General features: G+C 38.1%; 1 protein-coding gene across 4 annotated transcripts in view; it reads right to left on the reverse strand.

Moving 5' to 3' along the window:
* The window catches only part of PPP3CA (protein phosphatase 3 catalytic subunit alpha), a 182996-nt gene that overhangs the window by 11400 nt on the left and 155993 nt on the right, over positions 1 to 15603 (reverse strand). For 2 of the 4 annotated variants that reach the window (XM_064651998.1, XM_064651996.1), the window contains exons 9-11: positions 10434 to 10559; positions 7733 to 7807; positions 2787 to 2813 (exon numbers count right to left, since the gene is read on the reverse strand). In XM_064651998.1, coding sequence (XP_064508068.1) covers positions 2787 to 2813; positions 7733 to 7807; positions 10434 to 10559 — 228 coding nt within the window. The remainder of the gene's footprint in view (positions 1 to 2786; positions 2814 to 7732; positions 7808 to 10433; positions 10560 to 15603) is intronic. The other 2 variants (XM_064651999.1, XM_064651997.1) reach the window with 1 other exon arrangement.

The following is a 15603-nucleotide window of genomic DNA, read 5'->3' on the forward strand; positions in this document are numbered from 1 at the left end:
TTAAAATCTATTTAATAATCTAATCATTTTAAGTAGGGAAAAAATCATGTCTCAATTAAAAAAAAACAAACAACCACACACAAAATATCCTAGGCAACAACCAACCAACCACCAAAAAACCCCCCAAGCCCCAAACAAATTGGGTTAAGCTTAAAGCCAGGAAAGTCCATTGAGAGTTTTCCTATGCCTAGTTAAAAGGTTTTTAAAAAGGTAATAAAACCTAAAGGCAGAGTCCTGAAAACCAGCATGAAATGGCTGGGATTGTGTTGGCTGGCAGTGGGTAATGGAATTCCACAGAGCAACTTCCTTCTCATCACTCCTATGGCCTGCTCAAAATTACAATTACTTTGAAAATTGTAAATTCACATAATACTCTGCCTTAAAAAAAAAAAAAGAAAAAAGTAAGATGCAACACAGACTACAGTTCAGCTGAGTTTGCAGGTGTACTTGTTACTTGGGTATCATCAAAATCTGTACATCCAAGAGAGAACCACCTGAATGGGAAAAGCAAATAGTACTCATTTATCACAGCAAGGAATTTCTTTTAATAAGGACCCTCCAGGTCCCTGAGAAAATGCCCTGTTATACTCAGAAGACCAGCTTCATTTAATTATCACAATCATAATCACATACATCATGAAAATTTCTCCCAAAGGTTTCTGAAGGACAGGTAGCCTTGACTTGTACAGCTGCTGCCTGACAACTCCTGCCTCAGAAGTTCCAGAGCACAACCCAAAAACCCCTACACATCACAATAACACTTGCTTCTTTGCTACTCCAGAATTCAAGGACAAAAATGAAAATGGCTACTTTCAAATCCTAGCAAACTGATCGATTTTATAAAGTAGAGCCCATGACAGAAGCTAAACTATCAGAAAGGGGCAAAAATGAGGAGGGCAGTTATGGCAGCAGAGGGGACAGCCCCAGGGATACAGTTGCCTGCAGGCACCAGGCATGGGAGTAAAGCGCTGCTGAACACAGGTGATGGATGCAAGAAGTGGAAAGCTGCTGGAGACAGAGCCATGGGTCCTTGCTTTGCAGACTCTCCTTTGCTGTATTATGAGGGTGAACTGATCTCAGCTGAAAGGGTTTGTAAGAAAACACAGGCTCTGCTGAACTCAATGGCAAAAGCCCCATCTGCTTCACACATCAGTTTCACACACTGCTCCTCCTTCTCCTCCTTCATGAGGTGCCAGCTGCTCTGGGCAGCGCTGGAGAGGTCCAACACTGCCAACCATGAGATCTGCTGTGCAGTAACTCTCACAGTTTCAGTTTTCTCCACACACCTCTGCTGATAGCAGCCCCATGTCCCCTCTATCAGGCACTGTCACCTTTCCTACTGGAGATTTCCCAATTACAATTAAACTTTCAACTGTCTGAGATTACCACTGGAAATGCAAGCATTGCTTCGTTGTCATCAGCAGATGACCAGGTGTCCTGGCTGATACCCTGGCACTTCAGAAGAGGTGAAAAGGAGGTACTTTTTTTTTTCTTCCTGTGCTTGAATTTCAAAGGATCTGGGTGCACTTGGTGGGTAATGTGGGAGGATGAATAAGTTTGGTGTGTGCCTCAAGGAGATTTGATTTTGGGTGAAAATAGACAATGAATTAAATTGTATTATGCTAATGGTTATCTAACACTCTATATTACTTCTTCTATGGCAGCTTTATGCCCATCACTGCACTGGGAACTTTGCAGCACCCATCTCCACTACTACAGTTTTGGGGATCTGAACCCAATGCCCCTTCAATCACCACATCAGTGAAGAATAAGCTGTGATGAAACCTGACAAGTGCAGCGGTGATGGAATCAGAACTGGCTTCAGCATGCAACAATCCAACACCACACACCATCTTTCCTGCCCTGAAAGACTGGTATGAAGATGGAGCTCAAGCTCATGGAATTAATGAACCCAATGGACTTTTATAGGGATAGCCCATAGACTAAGGGAATGATATCTGTGTGTTTATCTAGCAAAAATAGGAAAGATGATGGTGTATTGGAAAATGTGGGACCTAGTATGATGTAATACCAGGATACTGTCCTGGTTTTGGCTGGAATAGATTTAGTTTTCTCCCTGTTACATACTCAGAATGATGGCTTTCAAATCTCCCACATATAAAGATAAAAATATAATGAAAGTGTATAAAAAATATAAAGATAAAAAAAGGATATGAACACTTAGGCAGAAATGTCTAATTCTAGACAATAAAGAGTGGGAGACACAGCTGTAATTCAGCTGTAACTGAATTAAATATAATATACTTGTAACAGCATAATGAAAAATTGAAATAAAACAGCAATGATTCAGCTGGGTTTTTCAGGAAATAGAGGGGATACCTTCCTGCCTCAATTACTATGATCTCACAGAATTGTACTCTCAAGATACACAGGACATGGTTTTCAGCCTTTCCTACCCTGAAAGTATTTAAAGATGATTTATCTTCTATTTTTCCCCCAAGTGTCACCATCCCTACTTGTTAATTACAATTCCACTCTGTTCTGGTAGATCTTATTAGTATATTCAGCCTTTTTCAGTCACTATTTAACTTAGCTGAACAGAGACTAAGACTAAAGTCTAGCAGATTTGAGAATTGAGAACTGGAAATATAGTTTTAGATCAAGAAGCACAACAAGGAAAAAAAAAGACTATAAATGTAGGATTCAACAGATATAAAATGAGTAAAAAAGTCATACCCAAATCCCTCACTGGTATCCTAATATATATTATCTAGTTGAGCATTAGGAAAATTAATAAAACTTAAGCCTTCCAACTTATTGAATACCTTTCTTCTGTGAACAAATGGGATCTTCTTATGAATTCCATAAGAGGGGAAAAGAAAAAGATCAGTGATGTTTGTAGAATGAAAATAAAAAATAATACAGAACATTTGATAACATCAGTGGAAACGTAATGCTTAAGTAAAGTCTGAAAAACAGAAAAGAAACAAATTAAGCAGAGAATATGCAAAAGGAAAGAAACAGGCTGAAAACAATAGGAAAAAAAAGAAAATAAAAAACCTTTTCAGCTTAAAGCCTTGTTAGTAGGTTTTGCAGGAAACCAACATGCAGGCAGAAGACCAGCAGTGAAGCTTAGCCTTGGTGTTACCACCTCGAACACGGACTTTCTCCTACACTGCTGCTGCTTTGACAAGGCTGAATCACTTCTCATAAACAGCCCCACCTGTTCATGTGGGGTGTGCCTGTATAATGACACCTCTTAAATTAATCAAGCCAATTCTTCCAGTTTATTTACATCTGATATCTGAAAGAATAGCTTACTATCATACCCATGTCTGCTGTGTCTACCAAAATCTGTGCTACCTACTGCATGTGTTCTTCTGTTCAAATGGTCCAGCAGCTTACAGTGAGCAAATTCAAATGCCACCACAGTACAAGGTATTGCATTTTAAAATCAACTGTTTGAGGGCAAGGCAAGTGCACGACTTGGTGCTCAGGCACAACTGCAGCGCAACACATGTTTTGGGGACATACTACTAGGTTGGTCCAGAGGCAGAGCACACCAGTGGGCTGTAGTATGGCTCACATGAAAAATGGTTTCAGGATGAAATAATCATATCTAGCCAAATAAAAGAATGAATAAATAAATAAAAAGATCACATTAAAATGCCACTCTGTCACCAACTGACAGAAATTAAGTATACACTGCAGTCCAACCCTGCTGGTTTGGAGGAAGAACAAATACAAACCATTGGGAAAATCCCTCCACGTTCTCTCCCAGATAAAAATTAACTCATTGAAGAGCTAAGACTCAGCAGGTAGTATCATGAACACCCTTGTCAAGGCATTGGTAAGTAACAAACCTAATGACAAGGCCCTTGCTTTTGCTCGATCAGTCCCTGTGTGAGTTGCTGCCCCAGGCACAGTTTATTGTACTGAAGAGATGTGGCAAATGTTGTATGCTACTGTCCACAGCAGAACCAGCTTTTGATTGGCAGAAGTTTGACTTGGTAATTCTCTTTAGGCTTGAACTAAAGCACTGTATTGGAGAAGCTGTTTTCCAACCAAGGAATAAATGCTTCAGTTAATGCTGTGACAGTGGCTTTTCTGTGAGAAGCCTGTCAGCTACAATGTTCAAGGCAATAAAAAAATAATGCAGGTAATTTAAGAGTGTTTTCATGCCAAATCATGATAAGGATGCTTACAAAGCAAGCAGTTTGCATTTGTGTCAAGTTGTTTATTACATTATTGCACCCTTTTAATTAGCAGCTTAGTTTATTCAATCAAATGCAGGAGGCCAGAAATGTTGCTAATTAAAATAAAACAGGACTCTGACTATATGCTGGCTTGGTAGAGGTATTTGCAGTTCCTGTTGCTAAGTGATATGTTTGATGTACAAAACACACAGCACATGAACTAACATTTGCCCAAGACATTTTTTTCTGGATCAGATTATATTGCAACCACCACAGCAAACAGGAAAGAGAAAGTACAGCAAGAGGAAACTATCAGAGATAAGACAACCTGACCTATCATGTTCTCTCATTTTTAAAGCGAGTGAAACCAGAAGGCCAATACAGGCCAGCAGGGACATATGGGATAAAGGGCATTACGATATTTAGGCTTTTTTCACACTAAGCATACACAGAAACAGCCTGCAACAAATTGATCAGATCCCCATGATGTGCTTCCTTAGGGAGAAAAAAAAAAGGTGGGAGGTAGGGAGAAAAAAAAAAAAGGAATACATGCTGTTGAGCATCCTGCTCGTGGCTAGATGCACCATGCATGACTCAGAACTAAAAATAATAATAATAATAAAAAAGGGCTCACAAGAACACCATGCAGTGAAGTCAGGCAATACTGGTGGGGCTTTGTTTTGAAGGAAGGAGTGAGAGGGAAAGACAGAGGGCAAGAAAGTGTAAGAGAAGATAACAAATGAATGATCAGCGCAAACCATAGTGATGGGCCATTCTCACTACATGTGGGAACTCAGGTCAGGGCATGTTCAAACTGCAAGGAGAGAAAGGAAATCAGCAGCGAGCCCTGAAAACTACTGATGATCTAAAAATAAGCAATGATTTTTAAGAATCATTCCATCAAACAAAATGCATCTGCTGTTGCAGATATCAGGCATTTCCTTCTATGGGAAATACTGCTAAAGAAAAATGGCAGCAGGTAAAGAGGCCAGTACTGCTGCAGTCCTCCAAGGAAGCTGGACAGAAATTACTGAAGAACAGTGGAAATGCTGAGCCACTACAAGAGTGTCAGTATACAGTCTTTACAGAAAGAGTTTTAAGATGGTAATTACTCTGATCTGTTTCATCATGAACACAAACAAAATACTTCTTGTAATTTCTCCCCCAAAAGGCAAAGCTTTCAGGAAAAAAAAAGAAAAAAAAAGAGAGAGGGAACTCAACTATCTCTGAGAGAAAGAGGATTTTTGTTTGCTGTACAGATAATAAATCACTCACTAGGAAATCATTACAGATATCAGCTTCTATTTAAATTTAAATCAACCCTTAAATTTACTTTGATGTCTGAATGCTTCAATCTCTTCATGTGCACAATCCCCATGAGCCCACTGTGTCCAGTGGGCTGGAGGTACAAGCATGAGCCCACAGCAAGCTGCAGCACACAGTGCCACAGAACCCATTTTACAGCGCTAAGGGTATTATCCAAGAAAGCAGACATGAACATATGCCAGCTCTGTTTTTTAGCTACCCATGCTAAAGACAACATTTCTAATATCTTCCTTACCATAATATTTTACACAGAGAAATCATTCATACAGAAAAAACTGAAAGCAGATTTAGACAACAGTAGTAGTGTTACAGTACCAGGAACTGTTTAATTATTCCTCATCTGGAAACTTTAAGACTGTTAGATATTGTTATGCAGTACACACACATGCGAGCCCAGAGGATTTCAGCCTGTCTCCTGCTTAGACACCTGCAATGCTGCAAACTCCACATCTGGAGGAGTGCCATGGTAAACTCCCAGGGAAACGGGCTAGGGGTTCACCCTCCTCCCAGAAAAAATGCAGTAGATGCAGATATCTCCTGCAGCTGGAGAGGGCTGCTGTTCCCCAAGACCTCTAATATCTCAGTATTTCTGATTCTGCTTTTGAAAATGTGCTCCTGAACTGTAAGTTATGGATGGGAATGCTGACACTGAAATTTTAGAAAAGAGTACAGGCATTGGCCCGTCTATGCCCCATGGAAGCTTATAGTACAACCTTAAAATAAAGTAGTAGGCCAAGGCTGAATTAATTTAAAAATCCTCCCCATAAAGTCTTTGCTTTGGCATTGCATTCAGTGGGATTTCAGCCTGAGCTTAAGTGCTTTCTTGAGCCAAAGATTTTAAGCACATGGTTTTGTTGCTACTGTATTTAATTTGACACAGTTTTTACTCATTGTATGCCTCTGTACAGTTTCACACGCTGCTTTAATTACACAGTACGGACTTATTTAAATTTCATGAGGAAAAAAATGGGCACAATATTCAAACAGGTGTTTTCTTCTCTCCACTGATTACTGGTTTCAATAAATTCAGTCTTTGTCCCAAGTCCTGCAAGATAATTGTTCATGTCCACACTCTGTGGCAGATGCAGAACAGGGAATTCCATCTGGCTTTTCAGAATAAAATCAAAGCGCTATCATCCATACCAGTCTTCTCCATTGCAAAGGAAACATTTTGCAAAACCTGTGATCTAGCTTCCTCTTCCAAAGATTAAAAATAAATACTTTGAGAGAGAAGATTAATTACTACTTCATTAAATATTTGTCTTACTTGAAAGTTCTTCATTCTCCTTGTTCATTCATTCTGCTAGAAAGATCTTGAGAATATTCAGTAGTGCTAGATTTTTCCAGGTTCTTCTTTTTTTTAAATTATTTTTAGTATATCTGTTCTTTTCATAGATTATTTTTATTACATATATTATTTATTTTTAGTTTTCACAGATTTTTTAAACATTGAAAGCATTCACAGTAAGAATGTTAGGGATGCATGGGATTTTTTTCAGCTTTGCTCAATTGAGAAGGGACATTTTGGAGAGCTGCAATTTACTCCTGCACAACCTAGCAGAAAATTATGTCTAATAAAATAATTTGACTTCTAAGAATCTCCAAATTATAAGATATAAAATATCAAACCAACAGGTACAAGGCAACTAATCATCATATAAACTTCAACCCAAATGATAACAGAAGTGACCATTCCTCTCTTTTCAGCAGAAGTGTCAGGTTAGAACATTTTCTATCTGTCTTTTTGTGTTTATTTTTAAAGATTCTATTGCTTTTTTAATGCCTTTTAGACACACATGTGCATCAAAAGAGGTGACTAAAGTAATACTTCAAGTACAAGTCTTCCAAAGTTGCAGTATGAATGTTTTGGAAGGAGCTCTGCAGAAAGCATAATTCATTGTAGGAAGAATATTTCACCATATAATTAAACTTGCTATGAGAATCCCTGGGATCTTTTGCATGAAATCAACATCTGACCCCTTTGTGACAAGACAACTCAGATTTCACGGAAGGAAATACAGGTTTTTTAACCAAAAGATCGAGACCAAGAAAAGGGTTAGAACAGGGCAGAAGATCTATTAATTCTTTCCAAAGCATACAGTAAGCAAATCCACTGGAGTCTAGCACAACAGTTGCTTTCAGCAGCACAGAACTCAAATGGGATTCAGAAAATTATTTCAGGGTTAGTAAATAAACTTTTAAAGTAATCTCAAGGCAAACAATCTTGACCAAGGGCAGGAGGCTCTTACCATCAAACCCATCTTCTTCTGTTCCCAGTTCATCATCTGAGCAGATGTTCAGCACGTTTACCAGCATCTCTGTCACTAAAATGGAAAACAAGTGCAGAATTGTTGATATTAAGATTCCCTGGTCTTCCAGAGAGCAAGCTCTAGCCTCAGCAGTGTGAATAAAAATTCAGTGCATTAACAGCACCCACTTTTTACACCTGTTTTACACATGTACTAATAGAAGCTGAAAATGTCTTGTGTAGCTAATAAAAAGTACAAGTTTCCATAAAAATTTTTCCAAATATAACAAACACCACAACAAATAGACTTTTAAAAAATAACGTGCTTCTGATCTCTCTTTTTGCAATTGTCAATGAAGTATGTAACATTTGGTTTCTCCCCCAATACATTTTTGCCTTTCACTCAGCTTGGGTAACAACTGATCCCTGTCCTCTGGCTCCTACATGGTAGTAGGATTTGATTTCCCTGCTCAGTGAATGGAACATTCCAGTAGAAAAAGTTACAGCAAGAGGGATCACAGAATATTTATTTATTTATCCAGGTCTGGACACTGTACTTCCTGTTCAACAAAACATTAACTGTTTTAAGATGCCCTCAGTATCCCTTGAAATCCAGGACAAATACATTAGACACTGTAGGTTCCTTACAGATGGAACTATTCTATATTGAATAGTTACATCATTATTGGAGAATTCAGACTATGTTCAGCTTGCTTATTTTGGAACTTGGGCATGAAAGAGTCAGCCACAGGCTATCCCTACCCTGGTCTCATCTCTTTCAGGAAAGACAACTGTGAGACACTAACCAGAGAGCATACAGAGTGAGAACAATGAAAAAAAACCAACCCCAGCAAAAATCACAACCAAGGAAATGTAATTTAGAAAACAAAAAAAGCCAGAGTTACGAGGTAAAATGTGAAACCATTAGCAGATTAAGAAAAATTCCACTACATCTACATGTAGTAAGCATCATTAAAAGGGTTACCAGGCATGTCTAGCCTTGTACTAGCTACACAGATTGAACATTTAAGTTTTTTAGTCAAGTGGTTATAAAAATCCTTTTCTGTGACAACAATGATGGCTTGGAACATTAGAAGTGTGGGACAAAGCTATATTTTTTTCCTACTTTAGTGAAGGATTTTCCTTTGACAGGATTAGTGGAAACATTTTCCACATTAACAACAACCAGTGAAACTAACAGCTTCCTACCTTGGTTGGCCTTTGAGGGAAAAAGTCTATATTAAAAAAAAAAAGGAAATAAATAACAAGCTGCGTAGAACACCAGTTCTTACATTCATGAATGTTGTTTCGCATAGAAAGGAATATACTGATTTCACCTCTTTGGGCTCTAAAATTTCCAAGAAATTGGTAAGCATGACCATTGGGAAGACGTGAAGGAGAAAAAAAAAAAAAACCAAGACGGAAGAAGAATGAGGAACACCTCAGCAAATCTGACCATGCATCCTGTAGCCCCCCCTAAGGAGGCTGCTGATGGGAAGCCTCTGAAAGAACAATCTTACAAGACTGCAGTGTGTATGGAGAACATGACCAACATAAAAACAGACTGGCTGAGTTTACGGCCAAAGAAAATGAAAGCGTTTTATCTGCTTCACAAAAGTCTGCAACACACGTCAGTGTGGATTATGTAATGTCTCCATTAGTGGAAACAGCTGTCTATTCTTTGTTAATCCCTGTTTCATTGTCTCTCTGCTTTGTTCACAGAGACCTCAGGCTTCTCACCAGCAGCTTTCCTCATACAAAAGAGCAGTTGAAAACAAAGCCGGTCATGACTGCAGGTAAGAGCCACAGCTGGCTGTATTTCCAGTTGCCTATTAAGAGAGAACTGTTATTCCAAGCACCTTTTAAGAGTTTATTATAGTTTTCTGGCAGTAATTGCTGTTGCAGCAATACTCTATAATGGACAGATCAAAGCAAGCTTCGTCTCAGGCACTGAATAAAATGACTTGGGGTTTAGGCAGTTTGCATTCTGTATTCATTTAATATGCTAGATTAAAGTGTTTTCATGCCTTTTGTGTGCCCGCCATTCATACATAGCATGAAACTGTATTCAGGCAACATCAAGAGCATCATGTTTCAATAAAACATCATTTGTGTTCTTTAGAGTCTTCTTGCCAGCAATAAGGCACCCAATGCCCTGTGCAGAGAAGGGGCTGAGGAGCAGGTTTGCCTTCTTGCTGGCATCCCTCTACTCTCTCCAGGAACAGTTAGCCAGGCTAGGTCTTAGTATCACCAGCTCTGTGTTTGCTGATGAAAACGCAACCCATCATCTTATCATAAAGATCAGCTGAGTAAAGATGTAACCACATGTAGTGAAGTCTGTTGAGATGTCCCTTGAGCAGTAAGCAATATCCAAGGGAACACTAAAGAGCTTATAAAGGAAAAACTAATCAGAATTTTGTTCAGTCAATGCACCTCTGGCCTGCAATGCCATAAAATCTATTTCTACAGTAGAAACATAATGGCATCATAACCTGGAAAGAGTGGAAATTATAAAAACATATGAGATGTGTGAATAACCATTGGTAATTGCTTGCCCCTCTGAGACCTGTTTCTACAAATTTGTCCTCAACAGCAAGACATCTGTCTTCAAATTATTCTTGCCTTTTAAAATAAACGAGGCCACGTGTGCAGTGACTAAGAAACGATTTTGCAGTTTTTACAGGCAGAACCAATTTACATACCTTTCTCACCCACAAATGGCAAGGACCAGGTAAATACATCCATGAAGTTTGGAAGCCAGTAGGGATGAGGGGAGCAGTTGAACTGCCTGATATTCATAACATTGTTCTCATATTTCAATACTGCAGCTAGAAGGGAAAAAGAAAAGAAATAAGAGACATCAGCCATGCATGTGACTGGCTACCAGACCAGTAACACTGACAGAATGCACAGCCCACAGAGCTGCTCATCAGCTTTCATCCACTATTTCCAGCAGTAGCACCTGAATGCCAGTTACAATATGATACAGACTCAGTAAAGTCAAAAGCCATTTTCTGTCTGAAAGCAGTGTCATCAGCTTTCCCTGGCACTAAGATGGGCTGATAAGTCAATTAATACCTCTGAGTAGTCAAGAATGTAAGCTCTGGGATCTGCCATCAGTGAGGAATGAAGCAGAGTATCCACAAACCCTCATTTCACACAGTTATCTGAGCTCCTCACAACCACAGTTTGGAGTTAACAGAGAAGAACATTTATCACTCAGAGTTTGAATGCTGCTCTTCCAATGGATGTTTTCAACATACTTCATTCATAGCATTGTACAAGAGATGACGCTTCTCACATTATTCAAACTCTAGGACTGTGCTCCCTGTAATATGAATCAATACTAATACAATTTGACTTGCACGATTTAACATTTGCATCATTCTTGTCAACACACACACACATAGAGTCTGTGTTTGCTAACTGGTGGAAATACAGATATTTATGCCATAGCCACTTTTTAAAGCAGTATACCAAGTTCAGTGTTAACTTCTGTTAACGGACTTCATCAGGTTCATACGTGAAATGGTAATCTGAAAAGGTAATTTTGAGATTAGCACTGAAGTCCCACCAAAGGGACTTCGAACACAAAGACATAAAAGTATTTAAATGAAGTAGTTATAGGAGACTGCATGCAGGATCTTAAATCAACACAAGCAAAAAACCAGCTATCACAAGAAGGAGGTGTATCATACTTTGCTTTCCCCTTTCCTCCAGCCTTCCTACTTGTGGCTCCCCAGGAAGGTACACAGTTCCAGGGACTGGTTATCACTTAACAGCCAGCAATGAAGTTGCACAACTGCAATGTGAGACAGCACTGTAGGAAGTGCAAAGTTGGCTGAAGAGGCTGAACAATTTCTTCTGATTATTTATCTCCTTTCACTGTGTATCAATCAGACAAGAAACCTTTTTTTATGCAGTAAGCTGTTGTTTCCCACAAAAAATTAACAGGGTGCTAAACGTCTTCCATTTTGTGGCCAATGACAGAGTCCAGAGTGACCTGGGAGTTTCCCAAACCTACTTACTGATAGACACAGAGAACAGCTCACTAGCAATTATGCAAACTTTTGCTAGGCAGGCACCCTCCATTTAAATAAACCACACTGGACTCTTGCCCATCCCAGTCATCAGTCATTGCACTGCTAGTAAAGGAAAAAATGGCTTAGTACTGCTATTAGCAAAAATGAGAAAACTAGTGTCATTTCTCTTAAAATTTCCACCACTTTTTGGCTGCAATCACATACAGCAGATCAAAATTCATTCTTCTTCTATTAGTGACACAATTGCATAATAAAAATAAATAGTTTGTGGCTTTATAGAAAAAATTAGTCAAAACCACACAAAAATGACCACTTAATGGTTGTGAAGATTCATTTAGAAGGATTAAAACTTCAAATTCATCATTTTAGTGAGTTGAGGTAGTTCCCCTTCCCGCTATTTCTTCAATTTATCCAGTAAGTCTACTTCTAAATTCTGTGAAATTTGAATAAATAATTTTTACAAGGAACTTTTAAAATTGGACTTTGAAAAAGCCTGAACCATATGCAGAGCAGTTAGAAAACACCAAATTAAATATAAATGTCTTCAGTTGGGTTGTTTTCTTGGAAAGAGAGATAATTTATTCTTGGATTAGTATAATAAAAAAATCTTCACACCACTTTATTAATTTATATACCTCAGTATCTTACAAAAGAAAGTTCCAATAATAGTATTTTAAAAATTCTCTGTTAGTGACCTCTCCAGCAAATTACTTCGGAAGCCACTTGAAGAAAAATAACAATATACAATAGAGCAGGGTAATAACAGAGAGAGGAGTCTTCTAAAAGAACCCTCCTCTTAGAAGAATAAAATAAAGTAGGGTAATTACCAGTATTGCAAATACTTTTTGGCATTTTTAATTAAAAATCTGTCATTTACAAGCACAATGCACACAAAATATTATACAGATAACTAATGAAGATAACATTTAACATTAAACTGGCTCCTGTTAGATTGTGAAGTTCTCACTACTGCTTGGGCAGAAGAAGAAAACTTTATCTGGATCAAGAAGAAAATGCTTCTCAGATAACAGCAGGAGTTTCCCCGAGCTTTTCTGGTCCCTTTCCTTCTTTTGGTCCTAGCTCTCTTTTTCCTCTTTGTTGGCTCTGAAAAGGTTTGGGGTTTCACCTCTGCTTCAGTTCTTAGGCCATCTTAACTTGATGCCTAAGTAGATATAGGAGACCCCAGCAGCCTTGAAAGAGTACAAATCTTTTGAAAGTTATAAGACCAGAGGCTACACAGTTGCTAATGGAGGAGACAGAAGACAGTGGGATGAGTTCCTTTGGTTATGAAACCTGTAACAGAGGAAAACCTGACTCTCCAACATTTGCTTATTATTCCAGGCTGCAACTTCAATACTTTTTTTTCCAAACACGTACTCAGACAGATGCTAGCAGACCAAGCCACCAGCCATTATCATGTATAATCACCAACCAGAGCAAGAATCTTATTTTATTATTCTTAACAGACACACACATTTTAACCTAATTTTGATACTCGCTGTTGTAAATAAGTTTTAAACGCTAATGTTTTGTAAAGTGAAGATGTACAGATATCCCAAATGACATTATACTTCTTTCCAATGTTAGTAAACTGAGATACTGGATCCTGAAATCACATCAGAGTGAAATGAAACACTAACACAGCAGGTAAAGAGCATTTGTACTATTTAGCTTTAAACATTTAACACAGGCACCCAAGGCTAGAAATATGGGTGTTGAAAACTGTGCAGGTAAGAACCCTCCTTCCTTCAGCTAGAAATGGAGACAGCTCTTCTAACCTTCTCAGGATTAAATATAAGCACCTAGTGTTGTATTTCCTTGGTCTCCCTCAGTTAAAGATGAGCCTGGAATGACTGTCTCCTGTGTCATACCTGTCAGATCTGAGTAGATGTCTCAGACCCTCTGGCATCTCAAATGGTGCTTTAAAAGCCTATATATTTGGAGATGAATTAAAGCCCTTAGCAACATGAACAACATTAAACTGTGTGACAGATAGTTCAGAATTTCTCAAAGACATTACATATCCTGCTTCAAGATCTGCCGAATCATTTTTCAGTATTAACTAACTAATCGATAACATTTCCATCAGCGGAAACAAATAATGAGCATGGTAGAAATACTAGCTCAGAATATTTTTAGACAAACAACCTCAAAATAATTTTAGTGAACAATTTAACTAACTTACCTGTAAATTTTTTCAGAAAACTCATCCTGAATTTAGAAAATAGATCAGTAAAAGGTCTCTCAAATTCTTCATACCTAAGAAACAATTTCAATTTCTGATTTAATGCTGAATTAACTTCAGCATTAACTGTGCAACTGGGAACACTGCCTTCTCCTCAAGCAGAGTTGCTAAGTAACCATAGCATTTTCTGCACAAGTCAGATCAGGACTAAGGGTTAGTAAAATGCTCAAGAAGTTTAAACATTATCAAAGGAAAAAATTATTTACTACACAATGTAATGATCTAAATAATCCAATACAGAAGCAAGGCTCACTGCAGGTGGGAAAATATTCTCTTACAGAATTATGAAGATTTTTATTTTACATGTGCAACCGTGTCTTCCAAAGAAAGAGTGGAGTAGCATTCAAGATTATATCAATAGACTGCAAAAATCACTTTTGGCAAACTTCTCTGATTTGGCAATGAGATGGCCTAGATACCCTGACAGCTCCTCTTTAAAAGCTTTTGTTTCCGTGACAAGAACTCATCACAGTGGCAGAGATAAGGTATGAAAGAAAACTGATAGGGCAAACAGAAGGTTACATCTCTTTCCTTTCTCCCAAAGTGCTAATATTCCTCAAAGATCATCCCCGTCTTCCAGGTATATTACTCTGCCTTTTTCCAGACAAAAATAATTTTCCCGTTAGATCCATTTGGCTCAGGCACATTTCTTTATGTGTATCCTCGGTATACTGCCTGCTGATACTTTATACTGACATATTACTTACGTGATACATTAGGAAACATACCGATTTACAGATTTTTTTTTATTTTTCTAGTATCCCAAACACTCTCCTGCATGCTTTCTTTTCTCTCCATCATGTACTTTTCCTTTCAGCAACCACACATGTATGTTGCAGCATGTTGGAAGAAGCTTCACGATGGGGTGTTGGTTTTTTTTTTGTTTTTTTTTTTTTAATGACTTTGGATTTTCTGGTGGTTATCTCTCCACTACAAAACTTAATCTTTTAAAAGTGTTCAAAAGATAACAGTCTGTCTGTAAACAGCTAGTTAAAATTGTTCCCCCAGCTAAAAATCATGCACTTAGTGAAGTGACAGCCAGCCACTAAAATACAAAGTATCACCAGTGCTTTACAAACAAATTTCGTGCCTCTGTAAAATCTATCACTTGATTTTTCTTTTTTTTGAGGGAGGGTAGTGGTGTCATGAATAGCATTACAGCATGTCCTAATTAAGGCATTAGGAAATATTGCATGCAGGAATAAAAGTTTAGACACGATAAAGGCCAGATCACATCATACAGTAATTTATGGCACTCTCTTATTCTGTTGCTATAGAGAATTTCTCTTAGTGATGGGCACCCTTGAATCTGGGGTAAATCTGTACTTAACACAACTGTCTTAGAGTTTCTTATCAGCACAGGCTTCCTCTGAGGCCCTGAAGTCACAGGTAACTACCACAATCCAATTAACATTTATCTTCTTGCATGAGCAGAAGCAGTAGTCTTAGAAAAAATCATCACTGCACTGTTATTTCTTGTAACAAGTTTTAATAATAACCCTAAAGTATCTTTTTCTTTATGCCTTTTAATATTACAAAATAAAGCAGAAATGTTTGAGAAAGCTATGAAGACATCAGAAGTTG

Source organism: Pseudopipra pipra, chromosome 4 (assembly GCF_036250125.1).
Source record: "Pseudopipra pipra isolate bDixPip1 chromosome 4, bDixPip1.hap1, whole genome shotgun sequence".
Taxonomy (NCBI): Eukaryota; Metazoa; Chordata; class Aves; order Passeriformes; family Pipridae; genus Pseudopipra; species Pseudopipra pipra.